Raw genomic sequence first — 21173 nt, forward strand, 5'->3', positions numbered from 1 at the left:
AGAACGTTGTTCAGTAAGGAGTTGGATGAGTCTCGTAGGGACTCTGTCATCCCTGGAGCAGTTTGTCTCGTTAGGGAGACTTCACCTTTGCCCTCTCCAGTTCCATTTAGACTCTCACTGGAACAAGAGCAAGACTTTAGAGGCTGTATCAATCCCGGTCTCCGAACCAGTAAAAGCATGCCTGAACTGGTGGGACAGCAACATTAGTCTGAGAGAGGGTCTGTCCCTCGCAGTCAAGAACCCAAACCACGTGTTGTTCTCAGACGCGTCGGATTTGGGTTGGGGTGCGACTCTGTACGGTCGGGAATGCTCGGGTCTTTGGACCTCAGTTCAGAAGAGCATGCACATCAACGGCAAGGAGCTATTAGCAGTCCACTTGGCCTTGATGAATTTCGAGAGCATTCTTCGAAACAAAGTGGTAGAGGTCAATTCAGACAACACCACAGCTTTGGCGTACATCTCCAAGCAAGGAGGCACTCACTCCCACACGCTGTACGTGATCGCAAGGGACCTCCTCATATGGTCAAAAAATCGAGACATCTCCCTGTTGACAAGATTCATCCAGGGGGACTTGAATGTCTTGGCAGACTGTCTCAGTCGGAGAGGTCAGGTGATCCCCACGGAATGGACCCTCCACAAGGACGTGTGCAAGAGTCTTTGGGCGACTTGGGGTCAACCCACCATAGACCTCTTTGCCACCTCGTTGACCAAAAGGCTCCCAATCTATTGCTCACCAGTCCCAGATCCAGAGGCAGTCCACATAGACGCGTTTCTACTGGACTGGTCTCACCTGGACTTGTATGCATTCCCACCATTCAAGATAGTCAACAAGGTACTGCAGAAGTTCGCCTCTCACGAAGGGACAAGGTTGACGTTGGTTGCTCCCCTCTGGCCCGCGAGAGAGTGGTTCACAGAGGTACTTCAATGGCTGGTAGACTTTCCAAGGAGTCTTCCTCTAAGGGTAGATCTCTTACGACAGCTCCACGTAAAGGATCTTCATCAAAGCCTCCCCGCGCTTCGTCTGACTGCCTTCAGACTATCGAGAGACTCAAGAGCTCGAGGCTTTTCGAAGGAGGCAGCCAGAGCGATTGCGAGAGCTAGGAGAGCTTCTACCATCAAAGTATACCAGTCGAAGTGGGAAGTCTTTCGAGACTGGTGCAAGTCAGCATCTGTGTCCTCTTCCAGTACCTCTGTAGCCCAAATCGCAGATTTTCTCTTACATCTGAGAAATGTTCGCTCCCTCTCAGCACCCACTATTAAGGGCTACAGGAGCATATTGGCTTCGGTCTTTCGACATAGAGGCTTAGATCTTTCCAATAATAAAGATCTCCAAGATCTCCTTAAGTCTTTTGAGACCTCTAAGGAACGTCGTATGGCAACTCCTGGATGGAACTTAGACGTGGTCCTAAGGTTCCTGATGTCAGACAGGTTTGAGCCATTACAATCAGCCTCCCTGAAGGATCTCGCCCTCAAGACACTTTTCCTAGTGTGCTTGGCTTCAGCTAAAAGGGTCAGTGAGATTCATGCCTTCAGTAAGAACATCGGCTTTTCCACAGATAAAGCCACATGTTCACTTCAGCTTGGTTTCCTGGCCAAAAATGAACTGCCTTCTCGTCCTTGGCCTAAGTCATTTGATATACCTTGCCTGTCAGAGATCGTAGGCAACGAACTTGAAAGAGTACTGTGTCCAGTTAGAGCTCTTAAGTTCTACTTAGCTCGTACTAAGTCTTTACGAGGTAGATCTGAGGCCTTATGGTGCTCAGTTAAGAAGCCATCATTGCCTATGTCAAAGAATGCTTTGTCATATTTTATCAGATTTTTAATCCGAGAGGCTCATTCTCGCTTGAGTGAAAAAGACCGTTGCTTGCTTAAGGTTAAGACACACGAAGTAAGAGCTATAGCAACTTCCATGGCCTTTAAGCAAAATAGATCTCTGCGAAGTATTATGGACGCGACCGTTTGGAGAAGCAAGTCGGTATTCGCGTCATTTTACTTAAAAGATGTCCAGACTCTTTATGAGGACTGCTACACACTGGGTCCATTCGTTGCAGCGAGTGCAGTAGTGGGTGAGGGTTCTACCACTACATTCCCTTAATTCCAATATCCTTTTAATCTGTCTCTTGAAATGTTTTTAATCTTGTTTTTGGGTTGTACGGAAGGCTAAGAAGTCTTTCGCATCCTGGTTGATTTGGCGGGTGGTCAAATGTCATTTCTTGAGAGCGCCCAGATTAGGGGTTTGATGAGGTCCTGTTGTATGGGTTGCCGCCCTTAATACTTCAGCTCCTGGGAGTCTTTCAGCATCCTAAGAGGATGGCTGGGCTTCGTGAGGAAAGCAGACTAACAAGGCAGAGTAATCGTCAAAGTCAGCTTCCTTACCAGGTACCTATATTTATTTGGGTTTTGTTATATTATAACTGTCAAAAACTCTAAGCATATACGCTGTAAACTGTATTAATACTGGTCTCTACCCACCACCATGGGTGTGAATCAGCTATTATATATTCACCGGCTAAGTTTAATATTTAAAAATGATATTTTCATTATAAAATAAATTTTTGAATATACTTACTCGGTGAATATATAAATTAAAGGCCCCCCCTTCCTCCCCGATAGAGACCCAGCGGGATGAGAAGAACTGGAGCTGTTTACATGTATATGCGGTATCTGGCCAATAGTTGGCGCTGGTGGGCACACCCGCAACCTTCATAGCGATCGCTCGCGAGTTTTTGTGTTTTTTCTGTCGAGCCGTCCGAGACGTCAGCTATTATATATTCACCGGGTAAGTATATTCAAAAATTTATTTTATAATCAAAATATCATTTTTATAAATTACAATTATAATATTATACTGTCTAGCTCATTCAGTCCTATTATTTCAGAAATCTTGTTTAATTTTCTGTGGCTGCTGCAGTCATTCAGTATCCCACCAAGATGGAAGTTGCACGGGTGAAACTGAAGTGGAACAATCATCAGTGTATATTCAGTCACTACTTGCAAGATTATTGCAACCAGGTGAGGTTTAGCAATTATGTATGCGTCTGAATGCTTTAATAATCTTATAGAATTATTAACAATGAGAAGTGATTGGGAAGAAAGTCCAGTGATTAACCCTTGCTTGAAAGAGCGTGTACAGTATTGTCATATACATGACTAGTTACAACGTTTCCGGGGTGACGTCTATTGACAGATGTATATTGCAAAAACATATTTCATCTAATTGGAAATCCTATATTCTAGCGCTTGTTCAGAATAGGTTTGTAAGTACAGTTAATATCTCTCTCAAAGGGAGTTTGTGCGGATGGACTAAAAATTCTTTGTGGATGAATAAAAAGTCTTTTGAGACTTCCAAAATCCTTGTATGTTACTCTCTAATTTCTACTGTATTCCTATTGCTAATAGTAATGCTGATAAATACCTGTATGTTGCATATGCTGTATAGAACTTTTTCTCACTCACTTGGCTCACTTATTTTTGCTACATTCCTAATACTGTACTACATCATTGGTAATGTTGATGAGTATGTTGTGTATAGAGAATGATTGAAAATGGGAAAAAAAGGACAACTAGATCTTTATGAAATTATTAAGGTTACCGTACATATACAGCACATAAAAAATCGGCCAGAAAATGTCATACTCTGCTCTACGTTGTTGATCAATTATGTCTTTAGGTGAGGAATACCTGTAGTTGATTATTTTAGTTTTCATTCAAAGAGAATTGTGAAAGTAACAGCTTTCCAACATCAATACTGGAAATTGATCTCTCCATAACCCTTTTACCCCCAAAGGACATACTGGTACATTTCACAAAACTCATCCCTTTACCCCCATGGACATACCGGTACGTCCTTGCAAAAAAGTGCTATAATAATTTTTTTTTTCATATTTTTGATAATTTTTTGAGAAAATTCAGGCATTTTCCAAGAGAATGAGACCAACCTGACCTCTCTATTAAAAAATTAAAGCTGTTAGAGCAATTAAAAAAAAATATACTGCAAAATGTGCTGGGGAAAAAATAACCCCTTGGGGGTTAAAGGTTGGAAATTTCCAAAGAGCCTGGTGGTAAAAGGGTTAACTGGATTAACTGGAGAATATGATGTATGCTGAGGGTTTGCTATCTGATTACTGTATTTCCTGTGTCATAAGATACTACAAGGTGTAAGACACACCCTATATTTAACTAAACAATTTTTGGAATCAAAAGAAATTGAGGATTTAACAACCTATTGTAGAAGCAATTCCTAGTTGGTGATTTTACAGTTATTTTTCTTCTGGTACAGTAAATTTTTATATTTTGGTTGTGTTGTATTATGAAAAGTGTTAGGTAAATATTAATTAGCTTTATACCCGTTATCCCAATTTATTTACATGTTCCTATAAAAAAAAGAACACTAAACCAGTCGTAGTTGCTACCATGCTTAACAATGTTTTCAAGTGATTCGTTTTATGAAAGCACTGTTGCCAATTATTCCTGATAAAATTTTTGGTAGGGAGGTAAACTTCCAGTAATATTTCCATAATTCCTCATGTACACATTTTCATGCAAAATTAAGAAGTGATCAAATAAAGAATTCTCTAGAATTTTCACCTGGTGGAACATTCTTTTTCTGCTGTTTGTGCGAATCTAGGTCTACGTAGTTTACAGCTAACTTGGTAACACTGCACTCAACTTGCAGTGAGATGTTTTTTCAAGGTTTGGTTCAGCAACAAATATCACTATTATTTCAGAACCCATGCAGCAAATTCCTTACTAAAATATTGAAAAAATGGTTAAATACTGCATAAACAATTGAATTAATACATCTGCTTGGATACGATTAGTTTGTATGGTTGCATATACAGTAGATGGCATTGGCGAGTCATCAGATGATCACCAAAACAAATCAGATATCTTGTTGCCTTTATTAATTGAAGGAAATGCATTCAAAATTAATTTATTTATTACGTATGATTGATAATTATAGGCTTATATTTTTATGTCTGGTGATTGTTTGTATGCCATTACTGGGGGTGTTTGAGGATTGTCAAATGCCCCTATACAACTTATCTTAGTGTTAAGATGCAGGATGATTTGGGGGGCATTTTTTCAGAGAAAATGTGCATGGGAAATATGGTATATAATCAGTTTTTCTCAGTACATGTAAAGTATAATCCAAAGAAGTCTTGTAAGGTTGCTTAATTGTTATGTAATTCCTATGATTTGTTGTTCTATTGTGGCACAATAAAGTGGAAAAAATTATAATGTTTCTTGTACAATTTTTCCCCAGCCTATGTTCTCCGATGCCATGATCGCATGTGAGGGACGAATCTTTATGGTCCACAGAATAATCTTATCCACATGCAGTCACTACTTTGAGGAAATATTTCAGAGGTCCCCCAATGACAATGCTCGGCCTGTGATTATCCTTAATGACACCCCGGTTGAAACAATAGAATGGCTTCTCTCGTACATGTATTGTGGTGAGGTAAGAATGTAATTTTGATTTTAAAAGTAAATGCTTTATAAAGTTTATGCACTATGCCAGAGTTTTACCGTGTGTCCACTTATCAAACTTGTTCATTGTATAATTCTGTGTGCTCTTTATCAAATTTCTTCCATTACTCTGAAATATCCTGAATTTATATTAAGTGGTTATTCATCATCATCTTTGTTACGTTCAACTATCGTACATAATGTACATTATGCAAAATGTACTCAAAAAGTCTATGGAACAACAGCAAAGTATGATGATAGCCAGCAAACAGAAAATAAATCTATATTTAAGATTTAACTTAAATATTTACAGTAGTACACAAGAATTCACCGAATACTCACCAAAAACCAATGGGTAAACACACAAAGTTGTTACGAAGTAGGTTTAGTTACCTTCACAAACTTACTATGCAGCAAGGGACAGGTGATATTGCATATATAAAAGGTTGACATGAAGTTTCAGAGCTTCTGATGTTGATGAGGTGAATTTCTTCATCTTCCTTATCATCTTTAAGATGCTCTATCATTGTGTGTAATCACTAACTTTCTGTGTCACAGAAGGTGTAGCTGAAGAATGTCTCCAAACACTAGCGGTGTTCAGTCAGGTCTCTCCTCTCTCGCATCCCCTGTCCTTTTATATACGCAGGACCGTTTTCTCCAGAATATTCCTGAGCGTTCAAGACTAACATTACGCCATAGCGCTGCGCCAAGAACTCGCTCTCGAATCATCCTGTTGAACTCCCGTTTGTCAGATGTCTGGCTCTGAAGTACAGTAGTTATGATAAATATCTAGAACTCCTGTTCCAGAACACAATGATTTTGTTTGAGTTTCAATTGCATTAACATATATAAAAATGAATAGTTTTATTTTTACCTTAACAAATGTGAAAAAAATAAGCCCTTTCATAAGTTTTATCAAACAGTATACTTAAATTTAACATACATATAACAATCATCATCATCTCCTCCTACACCAATTGACACAAAGGGCCTCGATTATATTTCGCCAGTCTTCTCTACTGTGAGTTCTAATTGTCAGCATATGCTAAACAGTAAGCTGTATAACACATGAATTGTTATAAGGATTGCTGTTAAATGTAAAAACGTGAACCTATGCATATTATTTTTAAAGATTGTCTTTCTAAATGATTTGACACTTTTTAAATTTTATAGCATGTTCTGGATCATAACATCATCCTTCAACTTAGAGATGAAAGCTTATTTTGAATAGGAGTAATGATGATTGAGTTAATGCTTCATTGACTAGAAATCTGGTGCTGAGTTGCTAGCACACCATTTGTTTATGAATTAATATAATCATAGTATTAGAAATAATCTTTAATGCTGCATTACTGTAATGATATTGGCGTCATGACAGTAAGGAGTGAGCTTACTGGAAGAGAATCACCATAGGGAGAATGCTTCATCCCTGTACTTAGGCCTTGTTTGCGTACGCTTTGAATCTGAAATAGTACTTGGAACGTTGTTGTAATGCCTTTCCTCTTGACTTACTTTTTAGAATCCTCTTTTTTTTTTTTTTTTTTTTTTTTTTTTTTTTAAAGTTGCATTCTTTTCCCTTCATTGCCAGTCCAAGGTTATTAGTTTGTTATGAATTTAACTTATGCTTTTACATCCTATTTGTTGGTGATGATTGATTGAATTATTATTTTATTTTCAATTTGTTAGTGATGATTGATTGAATTTTTATTTTATTTTCAATTGACCTTGGATTTTTCAATATTAAACTTACCCGATAATCATGTAGCTGTCAACTCCGTTGCCCGACAGAATTCTATGGAGGGATACGCCAGCTATCACAATACTAGAAGGGGGTGTACTTACCAGCGCCACCTGTGGCCAGGTACTCAAGTACTTCTTGTTGACACCTCCTCAATTATTCCTCTGTCGTGCTTCTGACAAGACGTTCTGGGATACGCTTATGTTCTTGGAGTATTTTCACGACTTTGGTGAAGTATTTCTCTTTGATTTCGGCTGTCGCTTTACTGGAAACTTCTATTTTAGCTTAGTTAGCTTTTGGAATTAATTTGATTAATTTTGGTGACGAAGAGAGTATGAACTCTCGTTCACCTTTCAATGGCCGACCCTTCCCTTAGACGGAAGTGTTGGTGTCTAAGAGAGTATAGACTCTCTTTCTTAATTTTGCTTAACAAAAGTTATAGATTTATTTTATATCTCTCCGCCTCTTATAGGCCTCTTCGATTAACTTCCTTTTATTATAAACTTATTAAAATTAATTTTTATATTTGTTTATATTCGACCTTCCTAATAGTAGGCGGTCTTTTCTTGGTACCGAAGTTAATTATCGTGAGTCCGTCATTTCGGTTTTACCTGTTAACATATTATGCTATTTTAAGGTCTTTGAAAGAATTTCTTTGATAGTCTCGTACTTTTTCAAAGTTGAACTAACGTTTTGTTTGTCTCGGCAGTTGTTGACGTTCAGAACGTTTCAACTTGCACTCTATCGTTACGATAGAGAAAGAATGTTCACGGTTTCACATTGCAGTAAGAGTAACCGTGTCTAGCGTTTTGTTCATTCTTTCTTAACTTAATGGTTTTGATCCTAATAAGGAACTTTTGGGAAATATTTCAGTTTTTTCCTTTAACAATAATATGTTTTAACGATATATATGATTGGGCTCTTCTCTCAGGTTCTAAGTCAAGAGAGAGAGAGAGAGAGATAGAGACGGAGGGAGAAAGAGGATAAACGTTTCCCTCAAGCCTGCCAGGCGTACGAGTAACGTCGTTATCGTTTTGCTCTTATCCCTAGTCTCTTTAGGGGAAGAAACTAAACGTTTCTAGAGTGATCTAGTGTTTAGTCTCTTTCCAGCCACTGAATTTTCTTTCATTAGATTTTTCTGTTACATTGTAATTCTGTTTTCGCAATTACTAACTTTTGAGAAGGATAGAATTGCGTGTTTCAGGTACAAACCACTTAAAGTTTCGAGTTCAGTGAAATAAGTGCAAACAGAAATCAAAGTGATAAGTGATTGATGTCAGTGTTATGCGTGAGGGTACTTTTGTGCGCGCCAGTCGTCCTCCCAGTCCGGGACCTCTTGCAAGCTCCCAAGCCCAGGGGAGAAGCAATGTCGAAGGGCAAAAGGGTTCGGCAGGCCTTGATCGGCGCACAGAAGTATCCTCGGTGGTTGTGGGCGTGTCTTACCGAGACCGTCACTCCCACCCGCAGACGATTGAGCCCTTATTTTGCTCGTCTGCAGAAGAGATTTAGAGGAGAAAATAAGGCAGAGTAACGCTGGTCTCAGGTCTCTAGACCTCTTAAACGTAAAGTCCAGACCTATGCCAGACGTACGAAGTAAAGTTCAACAACCCGGATGCAGTCATTGGGTTAGCTCTGACTCTCCTCAGTCATCATTTTGTCGGGCTGAGAGTGCGCCTACACTCCCCCCCCGCCTATGCTCGCTCCGCCTGATCGCAGTACCACCTGCCAGGCGTACGATGTTGTGGACTCTACTACAGTCCATGCAGCACAGCTTTCGGACCTGATGCGTGAGTGTCGTGCTGAGAGTGTTGCACCTCCTCCTCCTCCTGCACCGGTGGTGCACCAACCGCCTGCACCCGTTCAGCCTGTGCTGCACCCGCCTGCACCGGTGGTGCACCAACCGGCTGCACCCGTTCAGCCTGTGCTGCACCCGCCTGCACTCGCTGCACCCAGTCGCAGCACCATCTGCCAGGCGTACGATGTTGTGGACTCTACTACAGTCCATGCAAGCACAGCTTTCGGACCTGTTGCGTGAGTATCGGGCTGAGAGTGTTGCACCTCCACCTGCACCCTTTCAGCCTGTGCTCAACCCGCCTGCACTCGCTGCACCCAGTCGCAGCACCATCTGCCAGGCGTACGATGTTGTGGACTCTACTACAGTCCATGCAAGCACAGCTTTCGGACCTGTTGCGTGAATGTCGGGCTGAGAGTGTTGCACCTCCACCTGCACCCGTTCAGCCTGTGCTCAACCCGCCTGCACTCGCTGCACCCAGTCGCAGCACCTTCTGCCAGGCGTACGATGTTGAACCTCTTTCTGTGTTCGCTGTTCCCAGTGTTGTTCAGCCTCAGCCTTCTTTAAGGCAACCTTCGGTTTGGGATCAGGAGGATTACTCCACTCTTCCTCCTCCTCCCCTGGCTGCTCCACCGGTGGTGCAACTCTCGGTGGAAGTACAACCTCTTCCACCTGTGAGTCAGTCTCCTCAGCTGCTGCACCGAGCTCAACCCGTGCACCCTGTTCCTGCACCTCAGACACCTCTGCTTGCGGGAACTTTACCTTGTTCTGCGCAACCTCGGTCTCTTCACGCTCCACTCATTCCACAGGAACAGGAACTTTCTGCACCTTCCACTGTTGTTGTTCCAGCTCGTTCTGACTCTGCTGTTCAGCATACCTTACCTCCATTTTCAAACCATGGCAAAAATATGAATCATGAGTTATGAATGTAAGGTAAACATTATGTTGATTTTTAAACCCCATGCAAGCATGCATAAAGCACTCTAGCACTGGTCATGGAATTTCTAAGAATGTTAAACGCCATGCACACGCTCTGCTTTCCTTACAGCAGGCTCTGCTTACTACATGCTCAGCATTCAGCATGCTCTGCATTCAGCATGCTCTGCATACAACATGCTCTGCATACAGCATGCTCTGCATTCAGCATGCTCTGCATACAACATGCTCTACATACAGCATGCTCTGCATACAGCATACTCTGCATTCATCATGCTCTGCATACCTTACCGCATGCTTCTCAACATATCTTGGGTTGTTGCCAACTCACTAGACTGTCAAGCAGTTTCATAACGTTGCCTTCTAGTCTGCTGCTTTTACACCAGTGAACCCTCACTCAGAGAACTTAGCTTTTCTAGGATAAGGTCCCTGTAGATGAGAAAGTTCTTTTCTCCCTCCTTCTGATATTCCCTTGAGGACTCTGTCATTTGGAGGGAGCCTTTAGCTGCATAACCTCTTATGGACTTTTATTTAAGCATTACATGCTTACAGGGAAGGTAATGGTTCCACTTCAGCCGCTAATCCCGTCTGTTACCACACCTGCTCCCATAGACCTTGAGCTGTGTTGCATGACATGCAGTCCAAGCTTAGTCCTTGTTAGAGGATTTTTTGTTTACGGAGTCAATGTGTCACGGGGAAGACGTTCAACAACCAACAGAAGGGACTTGTTGTGACGCAGTGCGGCAACCTCAGCAACCCGTTAAGGAGTTGTCTGTACGACCCAGATAGTCTAGACAGATTCGGGTTGTCACTGTACTTCCTCGCTTGCCCATGATTGACAGTTTACAGACTGTGCAGCAGTATCATGATCTTGTGTCCGGCTCCGTCAGACGACTGGCTTTTAAGAGCTCCCACAAGTCGTCGCTGTCTGGAGATTTTCAAATGGACTATGGATCTGACCAAGGAACTGGGCCTCCTGGTCAATTTTGAGGAGTCTCAGCTCGTTCCATCTCAGACCATTGTTTCCTTGGGTATGGATCTTCAGAGTCGAGCTTTTCGGACTTGTCCGTCGGCCCCAAGGATCTTCCAAGCCCTAGAATGCATCCAGAGCATGCTGAGAAGGAACCGATGCTTAGTCAGGCAGGGGATGAGTCTAACAGGGACACTTTCATCGCTGGCCCTGTTCATCGAGTTAGGGAGACTCCACCTCCGCCCCCTTCAGTATCATCTAGCTGCTCACTGGATAAAGGACTTGACGCTAGAGACGGGCTCAGTTCCTGTTTCCGAAGAGATGAGGTCTACTCTAACGTGGTGGAAGAACAGCATTCTTCTCAAGGAAGGTCTACCTTTGGCTGTTCAGACCCCCGACCACCGTCTCTTCTCGGACGCATCGGACACGGGCTGGGGTGCGACACTGGACGGACAGGAATGCTCGGGAACATGGAATCAGGAGCAAAGGACACTTCACATCTATTGCAAGGAGTTGTTGGCAGTTCATCTGGCCTTGATAAACTTCAAGTCCCTCCAGCTTAACAAGGTGGTGGAGGTGAACTCCGACTACACCACAGCCTTGGCTTACATCTCCAAGCAGAGAGGGACTCATTCGAGGAAGTTGTTCAAGTTCGCAAGGGACCTCCTCATTTGGTCAAAGATCGAAAGCTCACGCTGGTAACGAGGCTCATTCAGGGCGATATGAATGTCATGGCAGATCGCCTCAGCCGTAAGGGTCAGGCCTTCCCCACAGAGTGGACCCTTCACAAGAATGTTTGCAGCAGACTTTGGGCCCTGTGGGGTCAGCCAACCATAGTTCTATTCGCTACCTCGATGACCAAGAAGCTCCTCTTGTATTGTTCTCCGATTCCAGACCCAGCAGCAGTTCGCGTGGATGCCTTTCTGCTGGATTGGTCCCATCTCAACCTGTATGCATTCCCGCCGTTCAAGATTGTCAACAGGGTACTTCAGAAGTTCGCCTCTCACAAAGGGACACGGTTGACGTTGGTTGCTCCCCTCTGACCCGCGAGAGAAGGGTTCACCGAGGTACTGCAATGACTGGTCGACGTTCCCAGGACTCTTCCTCCTAGAGTGGACCTTCTGCGTCAACCTCACGTAAAGAAGGTACACCCAAACCTCCACGCTCTTCGTCTGACTGCCTTCAGACTATCGAAAGTCTCTCAAGAACTAGAGGCTTTTCGAAGGAGGCAGCCAGAACGATTGCCAGAGCAAGGACGACATCCACTCTCAGAGTCTATCAGTCTTAATGGGAAGTCTTCCGAAGCTGGTGCAAGGCCAATGCAGTTTTCCTCAACCAGTACCACTGTAACCCAGATTGCTGACTTCCTGTTACATCTAAGGAACGTAAAATCCCTATCAGCTCCTACGATCAAGGGTTACAGAAGTATGTTGGCAGCGGTTTTCCGCCACAGAGGCTTGGATCTTTCCTCCAACAAAGATCTACAGGACCTCCTTAGGTCTGTTGAGACCTCAAAGGAACGTCGGTTGTCCACTCCAGGCTGGAATCTAGACGTGGTCCTAAGGTTCCTAATGTCATCAGGATTTGAACCGTTCCAATCAGCCTCTTTTAAGGACCTCACATTAGAAACTCTTTTCCTCGTGTGCTTAGCAACAGGTAAAAGAGTAAGTGAGATCCACGCCTTCAGCAGGAACATAGGTTTCACATCTGAAACGGCTACATGTTCCTTGCGGCTCGGTTTTTTTGGCTAAAACGAGCTTCCTTCCCGTCCTTACCCTAAGTCGTTCGAGATCCCAAGCCTGTCCAACATGGTGGGGAACGAACTAGAGAGAGTACTTTGCCCTGTTAGAGCTCTTAAGTACTATCTAAGAAGGTCAAAACCATTACGAGGACAATCAGAAGCCTTATGGTGTGCTATCAAGAAGCCTTCTCTACCAATGTCTAAGAACTCAGTTTCTTACTACATCAGGCTTCTGATTAGAGAAGCAAATTCTCATCTGAAGGAAGAAGACCTTGCTTTGCTGAAGGTAAGGACACATGAAGTGAGAGCTGTGGCTACTTCAGTGGCCTTCAAACAAAACCGTTCTCTGCAGAGTGTTATGGATGCAACCTATTGGAGAAGCAAGTCAGTGTTCGCATCATTCTATCTCAAAGATGTCCAGTCTCTTTACGAGTACTGCTACACCCTGGGTCCATTCGTAGCAACGAATGCAGTAGTAGGCGAGGGCTCAGCCACTACATTCCCATAATTCCATAACTTTTTAACCTTTCTCTTGAATACTTTTTATGGGTTGTTCGGTCGGCTAAGAAGCCTTCCACATCCTTGTTGATTTGGCGGGTGGTCAATTCTTTCTTGAGAAGCGCCGAGGTTAAAGGTTGTGATGAGGTCCTTTAGTATGGGTTGCAGCCCTGTATACTTTAGCACCTTTGGGTTGATTCAGCCTCCAAGAGGAACGCTGCGCTCAGTAAGGAAGACGAACTTAAAAAAGAGACAGAGTAACGGTTCAATTCGACTTCCTTACCAGGTACTTATTATTTCATTGTTATTTGAATTAACTGTTATATGAAATATGGGATACTTAGCTATCCTTTAATCTTGTACACTGGTTTTCACCCACCCCCCTGGGTGTGAATCAGCTACATGATTATCGGGTAAGTTTAATATTGAAAAATGTTATTTTCATTAGTAAAATAAATTTTTGAATATACTTACCCGATAATCATGATTTAATTGACCCTCCCTTCCTCCCCATAGAGAACCAGTGGGACCGAGGAATAATTGAGGAGGTGTCAACAAGAAGTACTTGAGTACCTGGCCACAGGTGGCGCTGGTAAGTACACCCCCTTCTAGTATTGTGATAGCTGGCGTATCCCTCCATAGAATTCTGTCGGGCAACGGAGTTGACAGCTACATGATTATCGGGTAAGTATATTCAAAAATTTATTTTACTAATGAAAATAACATTTTTCCCTTTTATGCCATATTCTTTGAGTAAATAATAGCAGATTATTCTTTCTTTAAAAGAGAAATCTTCCCAAGTTCTTAGCATTCATAACATGGTTAGGTTATTCTTTTCCTCTCATAGACCCTGTACTTTAAGTTTTTATATACTGTACTGTATTATTGTCTGGGGAAGAATACAATACAGTAGCTTTCTTTTGCTTAAAGCTAATGTAATGAATTACTGTATCATACTAAAATAATACTGATAATTTATGCTAGGAAATCGTCATTGTATTATCATATAAACTTGAATTTATGGTATAAAATTGTAAGAATTTATACAATATTATAGTAATAATTTTTATCAGGTTAACTTGTGTTAGGATAGGAAATGAAGTGAGCGATTGGTTTCCGGTGAAAGTGGGGCTGAGACAGGGATGTGTGATGTCACCGTGGTTGTTTAACTTGTATGTTGATGGAGTGGTGAGAGAGGTGAATGCTCGAGTGCTTGGACGAGGATTAAAACGATTAAAACTGGTAGACGAGAATGACCATGAATGGGAGGTAAATCAGTTGTTGTTTGCGGATGATACTGTACTGGTTGCAGACACAGAAGAGAAGCTTGGCCGATTAGTGACTGAATTTGGAAGAGAGTGTGAGAGAAGGAAGTTGAGAGTTAATGTGGGTAAGAGTAAGGTTATGAGATGTACGAGAAGGGAAGGTGGTGCAAGGTTGAATGTCATGTTGAATGGAGAGTTACTTGAGGAGGTGGATCATTTTAAGTACTTGGGGTCTGTTGTTGCAGCAAATGGTGGAGTGGAAGCAGATGTACGTCAGAGAGTGAATGAAGGTTGCAAAGTGTTGGGGGCAGTTAAGGGAGTAGTAAAAAATAGAGGGTTGGGCATGAATGTAAAGAGAGTTCTATATGAGAGAGTGATTGTACCAACTGTGATGTATGGATCGGAGTTGTGGGGAATGAAAGTGACGGAGAGACAGAAATTGAATGTGTTTGAGATGAAGTGTCTAAGGAGTATGGCTGGTGTATCTCGAGTAGATAGGGTTAGGAACGAAGTGGTGAGAGTGAGAATGGGTATAAGAAATGAGTTAGCAGCTAGAGTGGATATGAATGTGTTGAGGTGGTTTGGCCATGTTGAGAGAATGGAAAATGGCTGTCTGCTAAAGAAGGTGATGAATGCAAGAGTTGATGGGAGAAGTACAAGAGGAAGGCCAAGGTTTGGGTGGATTGATGGAGTGAAGGAAGCTCTGGGTGATAGGAGGATAGATGTGAGAGAGGCAAGAGAGCGTGCTAGAAATAAGAATGAATGGCGAGCAATTGTGACGCAGTTCCGGTAGGCCCTGCTGCTTCCTCCGATGCCTTAGATAACCGCGGAGGTAGCAGCAGTAGGGGATTCAGCATTATGAAGCTTCATCTGTGGTGGATAATGTGGGAGGGTGGGCTGTGGCACCCTAGCAGTACCAGCTGAACTCGGTTGAGTCCCTTGTTAGGCTGGAGGAACGTAGAGAGTAGAGGTCCCCTTTTTGTTTTTGTTTCATTTGTTGATGTCGGCTACCCCCCAAAATTGGGGGAAGTGCCTTGTTATATGTATGTATGTATGTAACTTGAATTATTTTGATAATTCTCCCAACATATGTGTGTTTTAAATTCAATCCCTCTTTATTGGTTAATGGGAGGGTGATTGAATTACTTCATGTCTTTTGTCGGTTTAAGGGGTTAGTTGTGGCAAAGTTACATAAACTGCATATGGTTATGTCTTAAGTTAAATTCTGTATGTTCTTCCACAAATACAAACACTTGTTATTTGTATGGGTATATTTTACCCCATTCTTTATGTCCATGGTGTCATGTTAAGAGATACTCAATGAACATCTCTTGTGAAATGTCAGGAGTGGCCGTCCTCCCAATGGGAAAAGTTTGTCAGTCGTTGTAGCAATCAGGGTAAAAGGTATCGTTCCCCATCTTCTTCCTCTAAAGAGGGCAAGGAGCAGAAATCTCTCTTCCAAGTCCTGAATTTCATCTCCAATCCTTCGTTATTGTATTTCCCAGAGGCTCTGATAACAAAAGGACGACCACCCTATGTTCCGACACGAGTTTGTAAATGTGTTATTTTCAGTTGTGTTTAGTGAAGCGGAGAATACTCAAAGTGATTTTGAGCCTTTGTCTTCAACACTTAATCTGCCAGGAAAGGATTCTTTGCAGTAACCATTAATATCGCTAGATCTTGTTAACCCTAAGAGGTTCCCATCCCCACCATCGAGTGTTCTACCTCAGGGGCATTTTTTGGGGATATATCTCTGGGCCATAGAAATTCTTCACTCAGGGTATGGCATCCCTTTCATGAGGTGTCACCCTCCACTAACTCAAAGGAGCTATCACAAATGCTGAAGAAGGATGCAATTGAGGTCTTTCACAGGTCTCCGAGTTTTTTCCACTTTGTTCTCCAAACTTGGTTCAATAGGGAGACCCCCAAAACCATAATACAAGCCATCAGAAAGAATGATTTCTGGCTAACAAGACCTTCAGGACATGAACTTACCAGTTCAAGGTGTTGTGCTTTGGTCTGTCGATTGCCCTTTTAGGTGTTCACTCGCCTGTTCACTCAAGTCTCCTCATGGACGCCTGCTATGAGAATAAGGCTTCTGCTACCTAGACGACTGGGTTCTACAGGCGGAGTCAATATCTCAGTTTATCCACCACAGAGAGCCTCTCGATTCTTGCCGCAATCTGGGAATCCTGCCAAGTTATGAGGATTCAAGACTCAACCCTGAATATCATCATCTCCTTGGTACTTGGGCATGGACATAGATATGGTCTAAGCCAGAGTATTTTCGTCTTCAGATAGGGTTCAGCGACTGACAGATCGCAACACCTTTTCTTGAGAAAGAGTTCCTTCCAGCCCATGTCTGGCAGAAGCTCCTCAGCCACATTGTCTCCCATCATAAACTGGTAAGCTTCCATCAGGTGCATTTACGCTTAGTACAGTGGGCACTAAGGAGTTGATGGTCACAGATATCCAATCCCCCATCTTGGAGATCCCTCAAGATGTGAAAACAAATTTCTCTCTCTCTCTCTCTCTCTCTCTCTCTCTCTCTCTCTCTCTCTCTCTCTCTCTCTCTCTCTCTCTCTCTCTCTCTCTCTCTCTCTCTCTCTCTTTTTTTTTTTTTTGATAAAATGTTTTTTTTTTTCTTGCTAAGCTTTAGAATGAGGAAGAACTTTTAAGGTGAAAAGTCTTCTGTTTTATTTTCCATTTTCTGTCATTTGAGAGGAAGTTTCCACTCTCTTACTGTAGGGTTAGTGTGCAAAGATGTCCTCTCCACAAGAAAGTTATGTTGATCCTTATTAAGGGGTTGATGACAAAAGTCACTTTAAATTGCATACAGGTCAGGGGATGGACTTGAAAGTTTATGCTCATGTTATTAGAAGTCATATGACCTCTTTTAATTTATGTAGAATATATTTTTGGAAAGAGTTTTGGCAACGGCTCAATGGTAAAGTATATTAGAGTAGAAGGGGAGCATGGTTTTCTTACAATCTTATCTAGTTATTAGGTCCTATGTAGCCTCATGTGATATTCTTGTTTAAATAGTTTTAGGGGTAGGTATTTAGATAATTCATATTAATTGTATTGTACCTTCAAGTTTTTAGGCCAATTGTCATACAGTGGTAATAGTAATGATATAGAGCACTAAGGTTGTTATAGTGAGGGAAAATGGGAATTTTAATTTGTAATGATAAACATCGACATGAGTGAGCCTCAAGGAGGAAGCCATGTGTACGACAGATGAGTATAGAAATAACAAAAACCTGCACACTATGTACTGTATGCCAAAGGAGATAGGGCACTGAATGTAAAATATCTCAGTTCTTATGTTTTGTGGGAAAAATTGTTGCTATATACAGAATATACTTTGAAATATCATTAACTGAATACTGTAATTTTCAACAGGTAACGATACCCAAGGATTCCCTCTCTCTGCTATTCAAATTGGCTGAGCAACTCAAGGTTAAGGGTTTGTCTCACTTGCAGGTTCCAGAATCAGAAAAGAAGCAGACAGTACCCGGTAAGTTGTTGCGAGATGTTAAGCATTGTGCATGAACATTATTTTAGAATGATATAACAGGAAATCTTTTCTTGTGTAACTACCTTTGGTTATACTATGATTAAGCTGTTTTCTATTGCAGCAGTCTTAAATAGTCTTCTTAACAATAATCCCTTGCTCTATTGCGGTCCACCTATTGATCCCTCAGTACATCCTGATTTTATAAATAAGTACAGTATGTAAATCAATATTGGGAACTTATCATATCACGAGTTTCTGCGGTGGATGCATTTTATTTTTTTCACAATTTTAATTAGTTTTCTTTTGTTAAAAGTAGGCAGTTTTGGAGTTAACATTAATAGTGTAAATTAGTGAATGAAAGTAGAGTAATGTATTGCATTATATAACACAATGAGAGTGACTGCTCTGTTATAACAATTTTGTTTTTGGTTTACAATCTACTCATCTTCAATTAATTAATTAATTTATCAAAATGAATAAAAGAATTAATCATGCTTCATTATATTTAAAAAACCCTTAGTTTAACCCTTTTACCCCCAGGCTATTTGGAAATTTCCAACACTTAACCCCCAGGGGGTAATTTTTTCCCAGCACATTTTGCAGTATATTTTTTTTTAAATTGCTCTAATAGCCTTAATTTTTGTCATAGAGAGGTCAGGTTGGTCTCATTCTCTTGGAAAATGCCTGAATTTTCTCAAAAAATTATCAAAAATATGAAAAAAAGAATTTTATAGCATTTTTTTGCAAGGACGTACAGGTACGTCCATGGGGGTAAAGGGATGGCTTTTGTGAAACGTACCAGTATGTCCTTTGAGGGTAAAAGGGTTAAGAATAGAATTAAATTGGTGTACAGGTATACCTTGCCCTATGTTGGTAATTGGTTCCAGGAGAGGTGACGAGTCAAATTTACGGGTCTGAATTTAGTTGTCACTAGGCTAGACGAAAAATAACTATTCCCTGTTCTGTGTTTTATTTATAAATGCAATTTGAATAATACTGTATACAGTTAAAAAGAATGTAGTTTAAGCTTGCAAACAAATAAATTTTATTCTTTAATGAAGTGCAGCAAAAGTAATCTACATTTACAAATGTACATACTTGTAAATGTAGATTTTTCGTGGGCTCAATATATGTGAACCCATTTGTTAAATTTACTCATATGTATATTAAATTTGTTTGTTGGCATCACATATGTTGATGTCTGTAGATCATTAGCTGATTCTGGCTGTTGTTTGACTCATATTTTAATAAGAAACTGGTCAGGAGTTCCTCGAACTGTGCTTTTCATTTCTTCAAGGATTACATGATAAGGAGCAAATTTATATCGGCAATACTCTGTTAATTATATGAAAGCATAATCGCAATACCGTTGTGATCTTGAAAACAGCTGACAACATAACCAAAACAATCTGTAATTGCTTTTGTTGAATACATCTGTAATATTATTGTTAATAGAATAGAACAAAAATGATTGAACAGTGTCAAATAACATCGTAAACCAAGATTGTTTTAGACATCTTTCAGTAAATACTGTATGCATTATGCATATAATTTTTTTTTTTTTTTACTCAGAATCACTGTTGCCTTGTAGTGAAGGGGTTAAGACATTCTTAACAATCCTCCCTTCGAGAGATTATTCCTAACACATTGGATAATCAAAGTCTTAGCATCTGTAAACCAGTAATTTGCCTTAGGCTTGCATGACTTATATTGAAACTCATAGGCTTGCATGGCTTATATTGAAACTCATAGGCTTGCATGGCTTATATTGAAACTCACTATTTATTTATTTTTTGCTGTGTTCCTTAAATACAGGTACTAGATTTTGTTCCGAAGTTAGTGATTGCTTGCAAAGTTTAGTGATATTTAAGATGTAAATTTTGTATTTAACAAAATTTTCTATACATTTAAACTTTAATTCCTACAGGTGAAGGCGAAGATTCTAGTAGTGTTCCTATCACACTCAAGAGGAAATTGTCTGATACCCCCAACACTCAGACCAAGAAGTCTACATCATCTGTTTCAATGGGACTTCAGTCAGATTCTACCAGTTATGTGCTGACCCCTTCTTTACAAACAGTTACTGCATCTCCATCAAACCCATCATTCCCCCAGGGGGTTTCTCCTCTAATATTAACCAACTCTATAGCTGGTTCACTTCCGTCATCAAGCATAATCATTAAACCTCCGTCTGCAGGACCATTGTCGAATGCCATTGGGACTCGTGTGTTGTCACCACCCACTGGTGTAGTGCCACAGAAAGTGTCATCTTCAGTTCCAATTGTAACAATACCGACATCTGCCTTGCCTTCGAGTGTCCAAACATCACTCAATTGTTCTCGTATGCCAATTCTAGCCAATCACCTTCTTGGAAAGTCAACAAGTACACCAAGTTCCATGTCATCCTCAACTATTGTACCACCAAAACCATCACCCACTGTAATTATAACCTCCACTGCCAAACACAATGGGTCAATTCTTGCTGAAAATGAGACCTTTAACTTCATGCCAGCTGGCACAACTACTGATTACCCGTTACTGGTAAGATCTTAGTTTTTACCTTTACAACTTTTACTTTTTAAAAGTAGTGCCTAAAGTTACTGCATGAAAGATTTTATTGCTTATGGAATTTATTAAAATCATTTACTTTGATATAGGCAAAGGTTGATTGAACTGTATAAGCCATTGGCCTTATTTGGCCCAGGCCTTATGATGAGTGTCCAAACAATGCCCCTCATATTTTCAGGGATCAGAATTAGATTTCTGATGACTTTATCTATTTATTACTATTACATATTTTATAAGGCTAATTTGTTCTTATACAAATAAAAACTATCATCCTTTAATAGGTGAGTATGATTTCAGTGCTACTGGAATGGCTGTTAAACTTTTGATGAAGTTGTTATTACTGGCTGGTAGAGGGTAAGCCAACAGCCAGAAAAGCTCTCACTTTTGAATTTGGCTGCAAACTGTACAATTTTACTTTTTGGTGCCTCATCTGATGCTGTTAACTACTTTTTCTTTACATCTCTTAATGGAGACTCCAGGTTTATGAGCAAACTTGCATTCGAGTTGAGTCACCCCCTTCAGACAAGTGTTGTAAAGCATTGAGTAGAGTTTGACAAGGAGAAGAAGACTTAGATTCTTTGGATTTGGACCTTACAATGGCCAAGCTAGTGCCTGAGAAGCTTGTTGGCTCCATTTTCTCGACCTGTTGTTCCTTCCTTGGTTTTTTCTATGG

The 21173-nt window shown here is 41.0% G+C and overlaps 1 protein-coding gene across 4 annotated transcripts in view; it reads left to right on the forward strand.

Moving 5' to 3' along the window:
- The window catches only part of LOC137658741 (uncharacterized), a 171067-nt gene that overhangs the window by 20778 nt on the left and 129116 nt on the right, over positions 1-21173 (forward strand). For all 4 annotated transcript variants that reach the window (XM_068393766.1, XM_068393765.1, XM_068393767.1 and 1 more), the window contains exons 2-5: positions 2880-3012; positions 5267-5464; positions 17818-17932; positions 19860-20473. In XM_068393766.1, coding sequence (XP_068249867.1) covers positions 2932-3012; positions 5267-5464; positions 17818-17932; positions 19860-20473 — 1008 coding nt within the window. In that variant the 5' untranslated portion in view covers positions 2880-2931. The remainder of the gene's footprint in view (positions 1-2879; positions 3013-5266; positions 5465-17817; positions 17933-19859; positions 20474-21173) is intronic.

This window comes from Palaemon carinicauda, chromosome 19, assembly GCF_036898095.1.
Source record: "Palaemon carinicauda isolate YSFRI2023 chromosome 19, ASM3689809v2, whole genome shotgun sequence".
In the NCBI taxonomy this organism is placed as follows: Eukaryota; Metazoa; Arthropoda; class Malacostraca; order Decapoda; family Palaemonidae; genus Palaemon; species Palaemon carinicauda.